This window comes from Haplochromis burtoni, unplaced genomic scaffold (genome assembly GCF_018398535.1).
Source record: "Haplochromis burtoni strain Fernald_Lab_line unplaced genomic scaffold, NCSU_Asbu1 Contig_603, whole genome shotgun sequence".
NCBI classification, from domain to species: Eukaryota; Metazoa; Chordata; class Actinopteri; order Cichliformes; family Cichlidae; genus Haplochromis; species Haplochromis burtoni.
Genome location: NW_024582964.1, coordinates 42,603 through 60,739, shown reverse-complemented (window position 1 = coordinate 60,739; position 18,137 = coordinate 42,603). Strand labels below are relative to the sequence as shown.

The window sequence follows — 18,137 nt, the reverse complement described above, 5'->3', positions numbered from 1 at the left end:
ATACAAATTACATACAAAAAACCATTCTGATTAATTTACACGTTGAAAGGAAGTGGGAAGAAGCATACACTTATTTAATCCCACCCCTTTGCCATAAATTATCAGTGAATATTTAGTCAGCTTCCTTACTGATATAATTTGTAATAAAAATAGTGAACAGATTTCTGATATACTATATACTATAATATCACATCATGAATTTTTTGTTTGTTTGTTTGTTTTTAAATAGAGACATTCACTTAATTTAAATATTTTCCTTTTCTTTATAGACCATTAAGTTCTGAATAAATGTTGTTATTAGTGTACTATTAGCCTTTACAAGTATCCATATGTGGGGCACTGAGTCGTAGGCTTTCTAGCAGTCAGTTCAGACACCACTCAAGTGTATTGCAGCAACTCATGTGATTAGCTGATTGTGTACATGCCTAGACATGGGCATTTTGATCTCATGATCAAAATGGGAAAGAAACGTGATTTTACTGATTTGAGTTTACAGGAAGTCAACTGAATAACCGTTTTTTACAACTCTGAATTTACAAAGCAGATGGGCTACAGCAGCAAAACTTGAGGCTACAATTTGCACAGGCTCTTAAAACAACAACAAAAAAACTGGACAAATGTTACCTGGTCTGATGAATATTGATTTGGCCCAATTAACATGAAAGTATGTTGGAAAGGTACATGTACATTCTGCCTTGTACCGATAATTCAGTGGTAGTTTAATGGGGTGAACGATATTTCTGTTATGTATTATTTAAATGCCACACCAGACCTTGCTGTTGCTGCTAACCATTTCCGTGCCTTTATGACCACACTGAACTCATTTTCTGATAGCAGCATAACACATGATGTGTGACAGAGCTCAGATCATCTCAAACTGGTTTCCTTAACATGCCAGTTTACTGTACTCACATGGCCTCCACAGTCATCAGATCTCAATCCAACAGAACACATTTGTGATGTGGTGGAGCAACAGATTCACAGAGTTGACAAATTTGCTGCAACTGTGATGCTGTCATGTTAAGGGATCAAAAGAGTCAGTGAAGAATGCTTCCAGTAGCTTTTTGAATGTATGCTATGAAGAATTAAGACATTTTTGAAGACAAAAAAAGACTCCAACCCAGTAGTATCAAGGGATAACTAATAAAAAGTGTCTGGCGAGTTTCTATTTTTTAAATCCTGGTCTCATCACCCATAAATCCAGAAACCCAGACGTTGCATGATAACTCTCAGTCTGGATGTGAGATACGGGAGATATCTAACACTAAAAGAACTAAAGCAAAAAACAAAAAAACAAAAAAAAAACAACCCATTATACACTACAGTTTTTTCCATGGGGGTTTGTTTGCTGTTGTCACCACTGCATGGTCTTAGATCTGGTCAGTTTCCTGGTCAGAGCGTGACGAACAGTCAACATGTAGGAGCGACGTTCAGGCAGAGGGCGCTGCTGATCCAACACCAACCTGTGGCACACACACAATCAAACAGCACATGAAAAAGAATCATAAAATCCTCTGGGCTCTAACAGTATACCCTAGAGAGATGTCTAATTATTGTTTTTGCTTTCCAGTATCGTTCAGGATCTTTCCTATCACCATCTATAAGAAAATCTTTTGTACTACCTTTGTTTATTGCAGTGTGACAGGGCGCAGTCCATCAGGAGCAGTACTGACTGTTGTTTTGAGTATATTTAATTAATAAAAATGTTGCATTCATAGTAGAAACACTGAAAACACGCTTAAAATCTGACTAGCATGGATATCACATGTCTGACAAAACACAGAAGAAACAAACCTGATGAGCTGAAGCACTGCTGCTTCCACTGCTAGGACTGCTTCAGCCACAGACAACTCTCTGAAACCACACCTAAACACACAGAACGAAATCAATGGCTCATTTAGTTAGCATGCAAGGAAATAGTTTTTACTTACTTTATTTAGCACTCAGACTTTGTAGGCACCATATAGTGGAATTCAGGCTGAGCAGAATTGATATCCAATACATACACTACTATACATAAAGATTTAATTCTGTAACAAAAATGTGAAATTCATTAATAAAATATTGACCATGTAGTCAAAAAAAGCTTGTTTCCATATAATTTATAGTAGACTACATGCTGTGTGCCTCACCATCCCTCCATGTGTACATTATACATGAAGTAAGAGGGAGTAACAGCAGAAGCTCCAGCTCAGAGCACAGCATGAATCAGTGACAGCAAATTTGGCATGGATTAAGTCAGAAACAGCATAAAAGGGGGCACTGGGGTTGCAAAGTGGTTTGCAGATGGACAGCAAAGATGGGCAGGCTAAAACAGCTTCAGCTGGGATTTGCCAGCTGGTTGTGTACAAGAGTATCAGCTTATGATTACAGCCCAGCTTGACTGGACTGACATTATTCTTAATCAATGACAAAGTTATTTTATTATCAAGTATAACAAAGACAAGAAAAGCATTGTACAGTATTACCATGCACATATGAAAACATGAGCACTCAAACCTTAAATCCTTGGCTAGTCTCTGTCCTTCGTCTGTTGTCACCTGCCTGCCGATTTCCAAATCTGCCTTATTGGCGACCAGCACCGCGGGAACCACTGACACACAGACACACAAAGTGAAGTGACAATAAACCATCACGATGACCCTATGGCACGCAGTTTGGAGTCATTCTGTCAGCACACTACTAACAGAAGACAGGGTGGCACAACCAAACATGGAATCTACGTCCACTCAATCTGTGAATATGTGGGTGTGTTTATGTGTATATGTAAAGGTGAAAGAGAGACAGAACAGAGGCCTGATGTTTGTGTGAAGAACAGACTGTTAGTTCAGTTTTCAGCAGCCGTTTTCTCATACAGATCAAAATATCTCCCCACCCAGATTCTGCTTGGTTTGGTCAATGAGCGTCTTGAGTTGTGGGACCTCCAGGAAGCTGAAGCGCTGTGTGATGGAGTACAGCAGCAGGAAACCATCAGCCCAGCGAATGGAAGACTCCAGAGAAGCTACAGAGCTCTCCTAGAGGAGAATATATCATCAAAAAGTTTTCAGATTTATTCATAAACAATAGACATAGCTGGATATGTGTTAACAGGCTAACACTGTCACACTAACATCTACTTCAACATCACCATCTCACATGACAAGCTTGTCTTTGAACAGGGTAAAACATTGGGTTACTTAACGTAATCCCTGGTTCTTTGATAACAGAGTGAGGTGTTTCACTACGCTAAGGCGATTCCCATAGTGAAACGAAGTTAGAAAAAGAACCTAGAAACGTCTTGCTATGGGGTGGCCAATACAATCCTGGACTCCCTTGCTAATATTTCTTTATTTTTTAAAAATTCTGTGTATAGTATTAATAACAAGAAAACACAATCCAAGTCCAATGAGAACAACAAAAGGTGTAAGTACAATCCTGGAAGATTCTTAGACTTCATATACAACAATATGAAATAAACATAAATTTATATACTATGAACATATTATACATACTATATCAGAACAGGAAGCAGTAGAAGTTATCGAGCTCTACTCCTTTGATCTTTAGAAAGTTAATTAGTATTCTGTGTCCTACCAACACTTAGTCCATGGTTGATGGAATTTAACTTATATGATGTCTTTTTAACTTTCAGCTAGTACTCAAAGCACTTTTACACTCCAAGCTGCATCCACAGGTATTTTTATTTTATCACTCATGCACACCCACAAAGAGGATCTTTCCCAAGCACAACATACAGATGCAGGAGCTGGAAACTGAACTACCTACTGGTACTGGAATTAGGAAACAAGCAAGAAGTGTAATGGGTGTAACAACTGAAACAAATGGCATTACTTGTCCAACTACACTGCAGACTGTGGAGGACTGTGAGTGACAAAATGAATGAACTAACACAACATTAAATAATTAATTTAACATTGAGTGAATTAATTAAAATAGGAAATAAATAAAACATTTTTCTGAAGTTTTAAAAGAAATGAATTGCTATTTAATTAATTAATTACATATTTATAAAATAATTTCAACTTTAATTACTGACATAGTCAATTAATTATTTAATGATGCAATTAGTTAATCTATTTTGGCACTTGTGACCCTCCATACAAAAACTTGTTTGCAAATTATTTAAAAACAGCAACAACAAACCCCCCTCTAAAGTTGGCTTTTACGTGGCAGAACAAAAAACATTTGAAAATTTTGCAAAATAAATGCTTTGATTTGAAAAACATGACAAATAATTTGGACACAGCAAAAGTGTAGCCTTTTAAAAAACTACAAATAAAAGTCAATATTTACCTTCCAAGTTAAGTCCAGAATCTCCAGATCGACAGCTTCCTGATCCACCACCCGGCTGCATTTGTAGGTCATCTCTGAAGAACACACACACAGACACACACACACAGAGAACTGTGTCACTTTCAAAAATCCTGCCAGTGAAGAACTCAGGTAAGTTATGTAATGTTTACTGTCAGCAATGCAAAAATATTTACCCAGGTCTTACCCTTTTTATGGTCGTATTCACCAATAAATCGCTTGGTTATGAAACGAACACACAGCGCTGGAGACACAAAACAGACGCAGTGGCTGAAGGCGAGAAGCATATTTCTAACACATTCTGCACAGTCGCACACACACAAAGTTCCTTTTAGTCATTTGAATCTGATCTAAAGCATCCCGTGCTCACGTCATGCCTCCTTATGTGAGTGTTGCCTTCAGAACGACCCTCTTTGTGACTTTATTTAAATAAATGCACAAGTGCTTCCTTTGTGTTTGGGTGGAAAGAGCCCAAAGGCTTGTGTCTGTTTGACTTTCATGTCTGCTATTTAAGGCCTTGCTGTATTTTATCAGGATACATTAAAAGGTTAAACACGCTTGTTTAAATCATCACTTGAGCCTTTACACCTGGAAAAACACTGAGTTTATTTTCAGGCATGCTGCCCACCACTGTCACAATCAAATCCCAGCATGCAGACTTTGTTGACATTGTGCATAGATGGTTTGTTCCCTGAAATTTACTCTGGTCCTTCTAATATGAAGGAAATTAATGGAATTTGATGTGTGAGCCTTTAAACCATTGACAAAGTGCCGACAGCTAAATCTGGCATTGCTATTTTTGTAGTTTGCTATTCGCATTAGTCATTATACTGTAAGAATGTATGATAACTTTTACTCATCACACGTCTTATGTTTCCTCAGTTATTTTCGTAGGAATATGTGTAATATTAAAATGTTATGGGTGTGTTGTAATGTCTCTATAACTGTGCCATGAATCTGTCTTCTCAGTGCATGAAAGCAGCTGAGCTCATAGTCGAGCGCACAAACATTTGAAATGAAGCAACAAGTTTGTCTAATACACTCAACTGAAGACGAGCTATTTTTAGAGCTGGACAAAAGTAGCAGACCTATATGACATTCAAAACATAGCAGTGGAGGTGATGGAGGTACATGTCAGTGCTATGAAAGATAAACACTCTAGCTTTTCCATTTTTAGCAAAAACCTTTAAACCGTGGCTCGCAGTTAACCCTAAACTTAACCTCTTTCATGCACTGCTGAGATGTTATCTGATTCAGAACTTAAAAAGCACGTCCCCCTCTCTGCGTGCCTGTGGTTTTCAGCTGCTTTGTCTCCAGCTTACCTGTTTTCCCAGTGTTCTGAGCTCCCAGAATGAGAAGTTTAACTGGAACCATTTTCCTGTTGTAGCCAAAATTAGTCCAGCATGTGCCCTGCTGTTTGTCCCCGATTGATGCCCTGCAGGGAGGAGCAGAGTATGCTGAGCCAGCTTTGGGAGACAAAAGAAAAGTAAATGTAAAAATAATAAAAACTGCACACAGTCTCAAAGAACTGAGAAAGAGCACGAACAATGAAGCTAGAAACTGAATAGAAGACTTACTACTGCCATAGTACTGACCATAAAGTGAAAATAAACTCCAGATATGGGGAGTAGTAAAAAACAATAAATGAACCCGTTGCTTGGTCTTAGACACTGAGCAGACAGAGAGTGGAGAGATGAGACTGTCTCCTCTTCTCTCCTGTGTCTCCCCCCCCCCCCCCCCCCCCCTCTCTCTCTTAGGTAACTGCATATGACAGGAGCCATTTGTCTGTGGGAATGGCGTCCAACTCCGAGCGCACATCCTATTTTGGATCCATTGAGAACAAACACACAGGCACTCCTTTAACTACTTAATCACATCAAAAGCTCGCCTCTATCTACAGAAGTTCTTTGACACCAGCTATCGACCCAGAGTCCAGAATAATCTCAAGCCTCACTATAATAACTTTGAGACTCAGGTGAGTGGCTCTGAGTGCACATACTTCAATTTCAGAATGTCAACTGGGCCGAGAGCATATTTTGGAGCTCAAGTGTTTCTTAGAGTTTATTTTTCTGTTTGTTATAGAATGAATATTAAAAAACTTTTAAACAGCTACATTTCAGAAGGAAGGTGTGAAACCCATCGTGCTTTTCGTTACCTTCTGCCATGCGTTACTATACTGCTTCAATGCTGGATGCTCATATAAAACATGAAGTCACTCTGTGAGTCAAAAGCTCAGGCTTCACATATTGTTTTGTGCACTTGGATCTACATGCCATAGAGATAGGACGTCCTTATATGGTCATCTCAGTCACAGCACCTGCAGTCTTTTGTTTGTGAGGGGCAGCCAGTCAGAAGAAAGGAAGGGAGAGGAGCTAAAACTTGTTTCCAACAGTGGATCAAATGAGGAGCTGCACTGCAGCTCAGTGTTAATAAGGATTATTTTAAACTCAGAACATGCAGAGCTCCTACAGGAGTCCAAATTCTGACTTATTACTTCATTTCTAGAGTCTAGTAATATAATACATATTTTAAAAAACATACATTGCAAAAATAAAGTGAAGAATATGAGGACTCGTTTGATTTTAAAGCATTTGGAAGGCGTCATAAGTGATATAATTTGAATGTTATTAAAATGATGCAATGGAGGAAAAAAAACACCTTAAAACCGGAGTAAAGACGTTTTTAGGATTTTATTTATATTTTGTATGTTTCTCAGATTTATTCCACAAAGCTGGTTCTCAGCGGCGAAAACGATTCAACAGTATACACAAGCATTGAGGGCGACTTCAAGACAAAGTTCAGAGATGTGTGTTGCTTCAGGGGAAAAAGGCAGAGCTGTCGTCATATCAAGTGTTCAGCAAACAGATGGCTCGTCGACGGCGGCGGCTCCTTCTGTGACGGCTTTGACGCACTTCGCCATTGTTTGGGAAGCCCTGCTGATAGAGTCTGAAGACAGAACGAAGCAGCACAGATTATGATACATATTTGCTTGCACATTATTTTGAGAGAAAAAAAATAGCTATTATATATATAAAAAAATAAGTAAACAAACGTACCTGTCATGTAGAAGTCCTTTACTGTAAGCTGAGGCGGCACCAGAGGAGCTGCTAAGAGCTCCTGGTTCACAGTCTGAGAGGAACAGAGTGAGGAGATAAACAGCTGAATCAAGTTGTCAGGTAAATCAGAGGCAGACCAACTAACTGTGAGTGTTTCTGTACCATAGCGAGCTCATTGGCTTGTTTAAAGTAGTTCGCCTCCTCTACATCGTCGTAACGGACCAGGTTAGGAGAGACTTCGGCTAGCCTGGATCGGATCTCATCTAAGGAGTCGTAGGGCAGCGTTACACCCGTCAGCTGAAAACGCACAGAGACGTTAAGATGACTGGTTTCGTGTTAATAGTGAACATCAGTACGGAATATTCAAAACACTTCCTGCTTACTTCAGACAAAGCTCTGATGATCTTCCAGTCCTCTCTGGCGACTCCAGGAGCAGTGACGGCTATCTTGGTGTGCTGGCTCCTGCCTTCAGTGTTGACATAAGTGCCATTTTTCTCCGTGTATGCAGCACTGGGTAGGATGATGTCTGCCATCGGTGCTCCTACGTCACCGTGATGACCTGAAGGGGTTGCAAATTGATGTTCATTCATGTCCCCAGATTAGCAGCATTTGGTTTGTCAAATCTGTGTGTGTGTGTGTGTGTGTGTGTGTGTGTGTGTGTGTGCGTGCGTGCGTGTATACCCTGGTAGATGATGAGGCTGTCTTTGGGCAGGTCAGCTCTGCTGATGCAGCCCGCATCAGCTCCCAGCAGGAAAAGCACTTTAGGCGGATTCTTCCTGATGGCGTCCACTCCGGCCTTGTAGCCTAGATCGAGGGCAGCCACTTGACTCGCCACCCTGCTCTCACACACACACACAGACACACACACACACAGACACACACACACACACACACACAGTATGAGCATCTACTGTATCTCATTGCATTAGGGTTACTTGAAATCAGCTGCTTAGCTGTACCTGTGCAGGACGTTAAGGACTTTCCAGCTGCCCTCCACTCCGCTGCTGGCTCGAGCGTTCTGAGCAATGGTGGAGACGGCGCTCAAAATTGCAACTCCATCTTCTCTTTGCAGAGCGCCGCTGCCCACAACCACAACTGGACGCTTGGCAGCTGAAAGGACCTGCCAGGAGAGAACGGAAAAAAAGATATTCAGTCTGGAAATGACTGCCCCTGCCTGAGCCCGGTTCTGCTGGAGGTTTCTTCCTGTTAAAAGGGAGTTTTTCCTTCCCACTGTCTTCAAGCGCTCACTCATAGCGGGCAATCTGATTGTTGGAGTTCATTCTCTATATATTCAAGCGTTTAAGGCCATTTACCATTTTGAATCTCACTGGACGACGTGCGTGCCCATTACCTTGCAGAAAGCATGTGTGCCATTGGCCAGCTGCTTCAGGACTGAAGTGTCTTCTCCTAGGTGATCGTACGTGTAACTCAGGTCAACCTTGTGGCCCACCGTAGCAATCTGCAGCTCATTATGGAGCCAGCTGACGGAGTGAGACGATAACAATTACAAAACTTTAAAAAACAAACAAACAACTTAAAACTTAGACTTAAATAACAAACCGTTAACTGTGATATGTGTTTACCTCTTGCGGATTCTGGCATTGAACAGGGGGGCTTCATAGCGAGGGTTCGTTCCCACGAGCAGCAGCAGGTCACAGTCCTCAATGCCAGCAATGCGAGAGTTTAGCAGGTAGTTGGAACGCAGGTCAGTTCTGCAGAAAGCAAAAAAAGAAGTAAAAAATAACACTGTCAGCTAATAAAGCCATGTATTTTAGCACCTAAGGGATGATGGGAGGCTCTTCCTTACCCTGCACCTGCCATGGGGAACAGCTCCTCGGTGCACAGGTTTTCTGAGTTGAGTCTGTTGAGGAGATCTTTGAGGGCGACCAGAGCTTCAGCGTCCGCCATCCCTCCCACTATGGCTGCCACCTCACTCCCCTGCACGCTCTGCAGCTGCACAAACACAAACATTTATGCATGACGACAGCCCCAAACTTCCTGACGACAAACAACAACAAACCTTAAAATTTCCCAGAATTTAATTATGAATAATTTAATTACCAAGCAAGAGCCAACAAAGAAGCAAAAGCACTTACTGCTCCAGCAACACGAGTGAGAGCGTCCTCCCAGGTGGTCGGGGTCAGCTGACCTGATTCATCCTTCACCATTGGTTGGGTCAGCCTCTGCCTCTTCAACCCATCATATGCAAACCTGCAGATACAGTTTAGTTCAGATACAGTGGAATACGTATATATATTTAAAACAAAAACACACCCAACTGTTTTAAAGATGATTATAAAGTGTGAGACTTTATTTCCAGTTCTGTATTACCTGGTCTTATCAGAAATCCATTCCTCATTGATGTCATCGTGGAGCCTGGGCAGTATCCTCATCACCTCGCCTCCACGTGTGCTCACAACAATATTGCTACCGACAGCGTCCAACACATCGATTGACTCGGTTTTCCTGCAAAGACGGCGGAACAACATGACGTAAAACTGCTCCGGGAAGTTCAAGAGAACTCGTGTTAAATACAATCGAGCATCAGACCCTTTCCTACCTAGTCTCCCACGGTCTTGCAGTGAAGGCGTAGGGCTTGGAGGTGAGCGCCCCCACAGGACAGATATCGATAACGTTGCCCGACAGCTCCGACATGAACATCTTCTCCACGTACGTCCCGATCTGCAAGTCGTTTCCTCTTCCTGTCGTTCCCAGGTCTTCAACGCCGGCAATCTCGCTTGCAAAACTACAAACACACGCAGGCAGGGCAAGCTGTTTGAATATCCACCTCCATGCAAATGTTACAGCTCCATCAAAGCATGAACTGGTTTTAATCACTGTACATCAAATCTTTCAACACTGCTTTTAGTTATTTATTCACCCTTTATTACAGAAGTGCAATATTTTCTTTAATTACTGTGACCTTTCCCTCTTGAAGCACACATTGATGTCTAGCACTGTGCATGTATGTGTGCGTGTTAGAAAAATAAGTGTGTTATCGGTCTTTATTATGTCCTCATGTTCGGTTTCTAGGTAGTTTAAAACACAATTATAAAGGAATTGTGGACCTTCCATGAATGTAACGTGTCTTTTGCCACATTACATCGCTGTTAATGCCACATTATTACATTATTCGTGACTGACGTGTACATGACACTCACCGGACGCAGCGCGTGCACTGGATGCAGCGGGTCATGATGGTTTTAATGAGAGGCCCGATGTTTTTGTCCTCCACTGCTCTCTTTCCTTCTGAGAAGCGGCTGCGGTCTGAACCGAACTGCATGGACTGATCCTGAGAAAAGAGGAGAAAAAGACGGGAAAAAAGCTGATCCTTTGATCTAAATGCACTCATGAGAATAACTTAAATTACACTTCTGCAAGGTTACCTGCAGGTCACACTCTCCTCCCTGATCACAAATAGGGCAGTCCAGTGGGTGGTTGGCCAACAGGAACTCCATTACTCCCTCTCTGATGAGACACAAACACATGAATACACGCCTTTAGTTTTCCTTAGTTTGACTTGTTGTTTTCAAAGTGTGCCCAAAGTTTGAATAACATTAAGCTAGAACCAGAGACCACTACAGTTTTTACCTGGCTTTTTGTGTTTTCTCTGAGTTGGTGAGGATGTTCCAGCCTTTCATGACGGGCATGGCGCAGGCTGCTACTGGCTGAGGGCACATGACACAATACGCATACATTACAAATAAATTGATCATTAATCATTAATAAATTAATCATTTACGCTGAGATTGGTCCCAAAGCATCTTAAACTCAGGCTCAGCTAAAATCCTTTTCATCAAGTATAAACAGTAGCCTGACGTTACCTTTGGTGCTTTCTCAATCTCCACCAGACACATGCGGCAGTTTCCTGCCACAGAGAGGCGCTCGTGGTAACAGAACCTGGGGATTTGAACCCCGACCTTCTCACAGGCCTAGCCAGGAAAAGAAACAAGGCAATTTGGTTAATATACGTGATGTGAAATTACAATCTAGGCTTTAGCGAATAGATTGCCAGGTATTTTACGTTTTCTTGCTAATTTTGTGGTCTGCCTTCTTTAGAATTAAAATGTGAAAATGACTAACAGATGAGTCAAAGCTTTGCTAAAATATGCACATTCCTATTGCACTAATATTCCTTTATAAAACAGGAAAGTGACTAAATGTCAGCTGATCTGTCCTTAGTGGTTACTGCCCAGTTGACTGGTGCTTGAAGGAATCATAAATCCAGACTGCGTGGTGTTATTTCACAGTGTTTGAAAACTAGGCCAAAACTTAATCCAGAGATTAGCTAGCTACCTAAAACGGACCCATTTGTTCATCACCCCTATCCTCGCTACTCTACACTGGCTACCTGTTAGACACAGAATTAGTGTATTTGAGCCCATTTTTGAATATGAAGCTCAGATTCACTTTGATTCACATTGATGCACGAAATTACTGTCATGAAAACACAGATACCACAAAGTACTACACAGCGTGAGCTGGCAACACTAGGTGACATCTACAACAGCTTGCAGTAAAATTGTGTACTGAAGCTTTCGTACCTGCAGCACAGTAGTTCCAGGCTCCACCTCCACTGGTTTCCCATCCACAAATACCTCCACCATGTTGCTGGCTGCACGCACTGGGGTACGCACTTGAAGTGCATGCACATAGAAAGAAAAGATCCTACTCAATCAACAGGCACATTTTTATGCCTGTTACATGCATACAGTAGGTGCTATATTTAGAAACTTGCATTAACTGCTATGTAATCTCTACTTTAACTCACAGACCATACCTGGGTTGGAAGAAGCCAGGCTGCCCTTGGCAGCTCCAGCTAGAGCCCGGCCAACGGTCGGCAGTCGCAACATGACTCTGTGAGAGAAAACATATGAGCGTACTCAGCATTAGCACATACTCAATGTGCTAATGCTGAAGTCATTATAATTACTTAAAGTGTACACAAGTGTTTGCAAAGGAGAAAGCAAGCATAAATGCCAGATCGTTACTTTTGTTTTTATAACACAATCACTACAGTGCAGAAAAACGACAGTGCACTAAAGGCCTCTGCTGTTGCCACTTTTGTCCCCATCTATATTCTGAAAATGCTTTATTACATTACAAACTCCTACTCCTGAGCCACGGTACCCAGTGCGTCTGGGCTTTGCAGCTGTCAACAATAACAAGTGTTATGGCCGCGATTTCAGTGTTCAGCATTTTAACAAAATAATGCAGAGAAATGAAGAATTTACAAATAATATCGAGACAACAAAACATCAAACAGCACAGCACAACGGCTTTAAATAATACTCTGCTTATGTGGATGTGCTAATGAGCTGCGGGCTAACAGTGACAGCTAACAGTATTACTCAAGGACACAGAGACGCTGCATGTTCGTAGAGGGTAAATGAAGTTATAAGCTCAAATATTTCCTTTTTCGTTTCCTTCCATTTAATTACACATATATGTCGATGCGTTCATGTATGCATCACATTTGTTTGGTTCTTACCTTTCGCTATTTGGCCTTCTTGACCAGAACAGCGGTGATCTTAGTTATACCACCAATTGAAACGGCTATGGCGTTGGCGGAAATAGCAGGATGTCGTGTTTCCGCTTGAATACGAGGTCACACTTTTCACAATAAAAGTCTTAAAATCGTTCAAACACTAATATTCAGCATAAATTGCAGTTTTTATTTACAGTCTGTAGCTTCAATGTAGCAACAAAATGTGCCCGACTTAAATAATTAAAAAAATTAAAGTAAAGTAAATTAAAACTCTAAAATAAAATTTGAAATCTCAATTATTTAAAACATGACGGTGTTTGAAAAAAAAAAGAAACTGAACTCGGTTTGTAAATTTTATCTTGTGGACATAAAATGTATTAATAATATGGAACAAAGTAATGATATATTGGTCTGTGTTTTGGGAAAAAACTAAATAAAACAAACAAACAAACAAACAAAAAACCCACTGATAACTACACGGCGTTTTAAATTGCCACACTGGAGACTTTCTCACCGTATGAAAGTTCAAACTTCACCTTTGACTACATTTCCCATGAGGAAGGGAACGTTACCGGAACTATCTACGTGTGCATTTTCGCGACAGTTCAGGAAGCATCATATGCAAACAGCTACAGAAAACGAGCAGTAGTTTGGGCTTTCTCATGTGAAGGACTGCAAGAGAAACAGGTAATTTTGTCGTTAAGTGAGGAATTTCAGTCGTTTACCAAAAAACTAAATAGCTACTGAGCAATTTGCGTTATGGTTATTGCTGGTGAGACTTAACGGGCCGTCTCATCTTATTAAAGTAGCTAGCAACGTGCTAACTGTGTCTGCTAGCAAACAAAGCGACAAGGAGATTAAAACATATCAGTGTTTATGCAGGAAGTCACTGTTATTATTTAGTGTGTGTCCTATTTAATTGATACGTATGAGATGACTTTACATAATGTGTAGATGTTTAATCCAACTTAGTGAAAATGCACCAGATAGCTGCTTCTGTGCTGTTCTTTTTAAGCAGTTGTTTTTTTGGTTTTTTTTATTGAAGAAAGTCAAGAATGGTTATCAATCACAACTTGCTGTAGGACATATATAATATTACAGGTTAAGAAGATATAGTGTACAAGTTTGCTTTGCAGGACTATGTGCCAAATTTGAAACCTGAATCTACAGCTAAGGTACAGCTTATATATAACTTACACTAGGCTGTAGGGCATCGTGTCTAGGAGTTAAGCTTGATGAACTTCTCTATGGCTGTCCATGGTTTTCCAACATGGCTTTATTGTGGGTTCCTTATCAATTTTACAATCACGCACCAAATCCTTCATACTAAGCATTTAAGCACATTTATATGGCAAACGTATCACACAGAGCATGTCAGGTGTAATAAAAATGAGTGGAAATGCACGTAAATCATCCATCATTGCCCTGGAAGCTTTGAGAGTAGGCATAAAATGGCATAATACAGTATAGTTATAAATGCATCCTAATTTTGTCTCAGGTTAGAGTCCTTTTCACTTTTCACTCTTCTCATCTGATTTTCAGCACCATGTTGCCAACCACAAACAGCAACGGTGCCCTGGCTTCCAGGGACGCTGCACGCCACACAGCGGGTGCGAAGCGCTACAAGTATCTGCGGCGGCTGCTTCATTTCAGACAAATGGACTTTGAGTTCGCCCTGTGGCAGATGCTTTACCTGTTTACCTCTCCTCAGAGGGTGTATCGCAACTTCCAGTACAGGAAACAGACTAAAGATCAGTGGGCCAGAGATGATCCTGCTTTCCTGGTCCTGCTCAGTATCTGGCTATGTGGTAAGTCAATACTCATTCCCTAAATAATTAAAGAGCACTGTGGTCAAGGTTTGATGAGGATATTTGTGAATTTTACCTCTAACCTAATCTGTTTGACTACATTTAAACAATCACTTGTCCTGCCAGTGAAACCCTGATGTTGGCTCTCTGCTATGATACCTAAACACTCCCTGTGTTGTTGTGCAGTGTCAACAATAGGCTTTGGTCTTGTGTTGGAAATGGGAGTCGTGGAGACGCTGAAGCTGCTGCTCTGGGTCGTCTTTGTTGACTGTATAGGAGTCGGTCTGCTCATATCAACTATAATGTGGTGAGCAGTAGCATTGAATAAATTAATGAGATGTCCTCTTATTTACTCTAATTAAGGCGTATTGTTTGTTCTTTACTGCATGCCAAATCTTATGTGTTCTTCTCCAGGGTGGTCACCAACAGGTACCTGCTGAAACAACCCAGCAGAAACTTTGACGTGGAGTGGGGCTACGCATTTGACGTTCACCTCAATGCTTTCTACCCGCTTTTAGTCATCCTGCACTTCCTGCAACTTTTCTTCATCAACCGTGAGTAGCCTGTAGATCTGTATGAGTTTAATCAGCATGTGTGAAATTAAATCATCTGATTCAAACCAACAAATGTTTGTCAGTACAGTTAAAATAAAATTTAAAGGGCTAAAGAAATGTTTATGATGCTCTTGCTTCACTACATTTCTCTTTTTCATTTCTTATTTCTTTAATTTTGTACCATGGCGGTTGCTAATATTTAGGCTTGATAATTTCTCCATAGATGCATTACAGCACTGATGGCTCTTCTTGTGTGTTGTTTTGTGTGTTTTTTAGATCTTGTGATGATAAGTTCAGATTGGTTCTTGGGATATTTTGTCGGGAACACTCTATGGTTGATTGCTATTGGTTATTATCTCTACATAACCTTCTTAGGGTACAACGGTAAGTACCCTGCGCATCATAATGCTGCATGCATTTTCTTAATCTGTTTTTGATTTATTGCTGAAAATTCAATTTCATTATATCTTAGTTACATTAGAAATGAAAAAAAAAATCATATTTTTTTAATTTATGAATTTTCAGGTTCATCATTTGTTGATTTTCTTAGTCTTAATCTGTGAAAATACTGACTGTTCATTTCTCCAACAATGTGTCACCTTGTTATCACTAAAAAGCTGCTGTAAATTGGTGATTAACGCCAAAAGGTGATCAGAAAAGTAGCATAACATTTTCTACTGCGCATGAAAATGTTTCATAAATTTTTGTAACTTAACAACTATAATTTTGCTATAATTCACAAAGTCCAATCAGCCCTAATTTTCAACATTATTAGTATTTTATGGGCTTAGATGTGCAATAACAAAATGTAATACAGCACTAAACTGTGATCTTGATTTTGCTACCATCTAGTGGCCATTTGGTGACATTGACACAAGTGCAGCAGACTAAACTTTGAATTTACACACATCTACAGGTGTTTTCGCTAAAGTAAAGTGAGAAGGGTTTAACTTATTAGAGATTCATTTTCTTTGTGGCTATAAGGCAGCATGACCACCATGGAGCACGTATACCTTGAGAGAAATGTAGTTCTTGCTGTCAGTGGTTCATGTAAAGAGTCTTCTCTTTCAATCCTCACAGCTCTACCCTTCCTGAAGAACACCGTGGTGCTGCTCTACCCCTTTGCTTTGCTCGGCCTTCTCTACATCCTCTCCATATCTCTGGGCTGGAACTTCACTCGGGGTCTCTGCTCGTTTTACAAGTACAGAGTCATGCAGGAACGGCTTGCCTCTGAGATTGGACACTAGCTGGCTCCAGGCTGACGCAAAATCTGTTTTCAGCTCATCTCTACGTGACAATGACTCCACGTCCAGCTGCTGTCAGACAGGATTTTGCTGAGAGGGACCTCTGGTGGACTCTTGGTAAACTGGTTGATTGATGCCGAGCCGGGTGACACTGCTCAGCTCTCTCTTGATTTTCTGTTTGGCTGTGATGTTGAGCTGCGGCTACAAAGTCCGTAAACGGTGATGTGTTCAGACTGGTGACAGAAACGATGGGGGGTGGGGATGAGACGCAGCTTTTACTGTTGTTTTTTTGAATGATTTGTAAATATGACTCTGGCAGGTTGTAATATAAACACAGAGGTTTGTTTTTGATGAGTTTGCTTTGTTTCTTTGAGTTTTCTTAAAAAAATAATCAGATTCTGCTTATTGAAGAAGGAAAAAAAAGTTAAGTTAGAAACATGGGATGCAAACTTATTTTCTTTCTTTTCTTTTCTAAAAGTGTACATTCCAAAGCACTTTCAATAAAAGGTTTTAACTTAAGGTGCCTCAGTTTTATGTGCTGGCACAGGTTCAGCACAGTTTAGTTTAAAGCTCCCAGCAGCAGCAGCGTTTTTGTTCTCTGGATTACTTTTGTAGTAACACGCTTCAGTCTCATGGTGTCGCTGTTGCAGTTGCAATCACAACTGAGAAACTCGCTGAAGCATCGCTGATGCTTTTGCTTTCTGTGTAAATGAAGAGTGACTATTACAAAGGCTGGAAGATCTTAGCAGATGTCTTCAGTGTGTCCCATCAGTTCATACCGTTGATACAAAGCAAAAAAGGGTAAAATAGTCATCGTGCTATCCTGTGATGTTCTAAATAAAATGGAAAATTAATGTAATCTTAACTTTATGAAAGTTATGTTACCAGTAGGGATAAATAAATAGCCCTAAAAGGTAGAAAATTTATCTTAAAGTCCATAAAAATGTAATTTTATTTAAGAAAACATAATATCCAGCCTGCACGCATTAAAGAAATCATTCAAGTAATTTCAATAATTATGGGATGTTTGCCTTTCTGTGTGTGCATGTCAGTGGCCTCCATTCAAAATGTCATGAGTGAGAAACTGATTTTCCCAAATTCCACACCAATAAAACTGAACTCAGTTCTGCTTAATATTAATTTTATTTTTTCATAAATGGCTGTTGGTAAGAGCAGATGTTAAAATTAGGCAATGGAAAGGTAAAATAGGCATGTTAAAATGTGATCACTATTTAATCAACATTCCCAGAGCAAAAAGTACATATTTTTGCAAAAAAAAGGTTAACTTTATACAAAGTGCAGCTGCTATTTTTCTTGTAGTTGAATTACTTCATCTGCAGTTTTTTCCCCTTGTAACAGTAACAGAAATGCACACATGAAGGTAGCTCCAAGGAACATCTTCTCAGCATCTCTAAGTTTTCAGAAAAGATTAAAAGTCCATCAGTGATACTGGTGTGCTCTGACAGTAACAAAAGTGAATAAATCACTTACTGTCATCCATTTCACTGAGTGCATTGATGCCAGCTCCTCTGTAATCTCAAACTCTTTTGTTATCCCACGCTCTCATCGCTCACTGAGTGACACGCAGTCTGACGACGCCACATTTTTGGATTGCCTTGGATCGCTTGGAACCCTGGCTCAATAGGTGCTAAAAAAGGACTTGGTACCAGGTGCTG

At 40.4% G+C, this 18,137-nt stretch overlaps 3 protein-coding genes across 3 annotated transcripts; 1 reads left to right on the top strand and 2 right to left on the bottom strand.

The window, feature by feature from the left end:
- Positions 1–212: 212 nt before the first annotated feature.
- On the bottom strand, positions 213–6,032 carry zgc:110699 (uncharacterized protein LOC325371 homolog). Its single transcript, XM_042214713.1, has 8 exons — positions 5,907–6,032; positions 5,634–5,777; positions 4,499–4,555; positions 4,294–4,367; positions 2,876–3,014; positions 2,500–2,593; positions 1,795–1,866; positions 213–1,463 (listed from the first exon to the last, which is right to left on the bottom strand). Exons 2-8 carry the CDS (start codon positions 5,683–5,685, stop codon positions 1,355–1,357), a joined length of 597 nt encoding a protein of 198 aa, XP_042070647.1. The 5' UTR covers positions 5,686–5,777; positions 5,907–6,032; the 3' UTR covers positions 213–1,354.
- A 950-nt stretch (positions 6,033–6,982) lies between these two features.
- LOC102311881 (NADH-ubiquinone oxidoreductase 75 kDa subunit, mitochondrial) lies at positions 6,983–12,974 on the bottom strand. The gene is made up of 19 exons (XM_005948722.2): positions 12,859–12,974; positions 12,148–12,224; positions 11,912–12,003; positions 11,192–11,299; positions 10,959–11,035; positions 10,754–10,835; positions 10,529–10,659; positions 9,928–10,113; positions 9,699–9,833; positions 9,464–9,578; positions 9,175–9,320; positions 8,951–9,079; positions 8,719–8,848; positions 8,327–8,487; positions 8,049–8,203; positions 7,751–7,926; positions 7,530–7,664; positions 7,368–7,440; positions 6,983–7,257 (listed from the first exon to the last, which is right to left on the bottom strand). Exons 2-19 carry the CDS (start codon positions 12,218–12,220, stop codon positions 7,166–7,168), a joined length of 2,196 nt encoding a protein of 731 aa, XP_005948784.1. The 5' UTR covers positions 12,221–12,224; positions 12,859–12,974; the 3' UTR covers positions 6,983–7,165.
- A 425-nt stretch (positions 12,975–13,399) lies between these two features.
- Positions 13,400–16,980, top strand: unc50 (unc-50 homolog (C. elegans)). The gene is made up of 6 exons (XM_005948723.3): positions 13,400–13,542; positions 14,398–14,663; positions 14,850–14,970; positions 15,078–15,217; positions 15,494–15,601; positions 16,298–16,980. Exons 2-6 carry the CDS (start codon positions 14,402–14,404, stop codon positions 16,462–16,464), a joined length of 798 nt encoding a protein of 265 aa, XP_005948785.1. The 5' UTR covers positions 13,400–13,542; positions 14,398–14,401; the 3' UTR covers positions 16,465–16,980.
- The last annotated feature ends 1,157 nt before the right edge of the window (positions 16,981–18,137 follow it).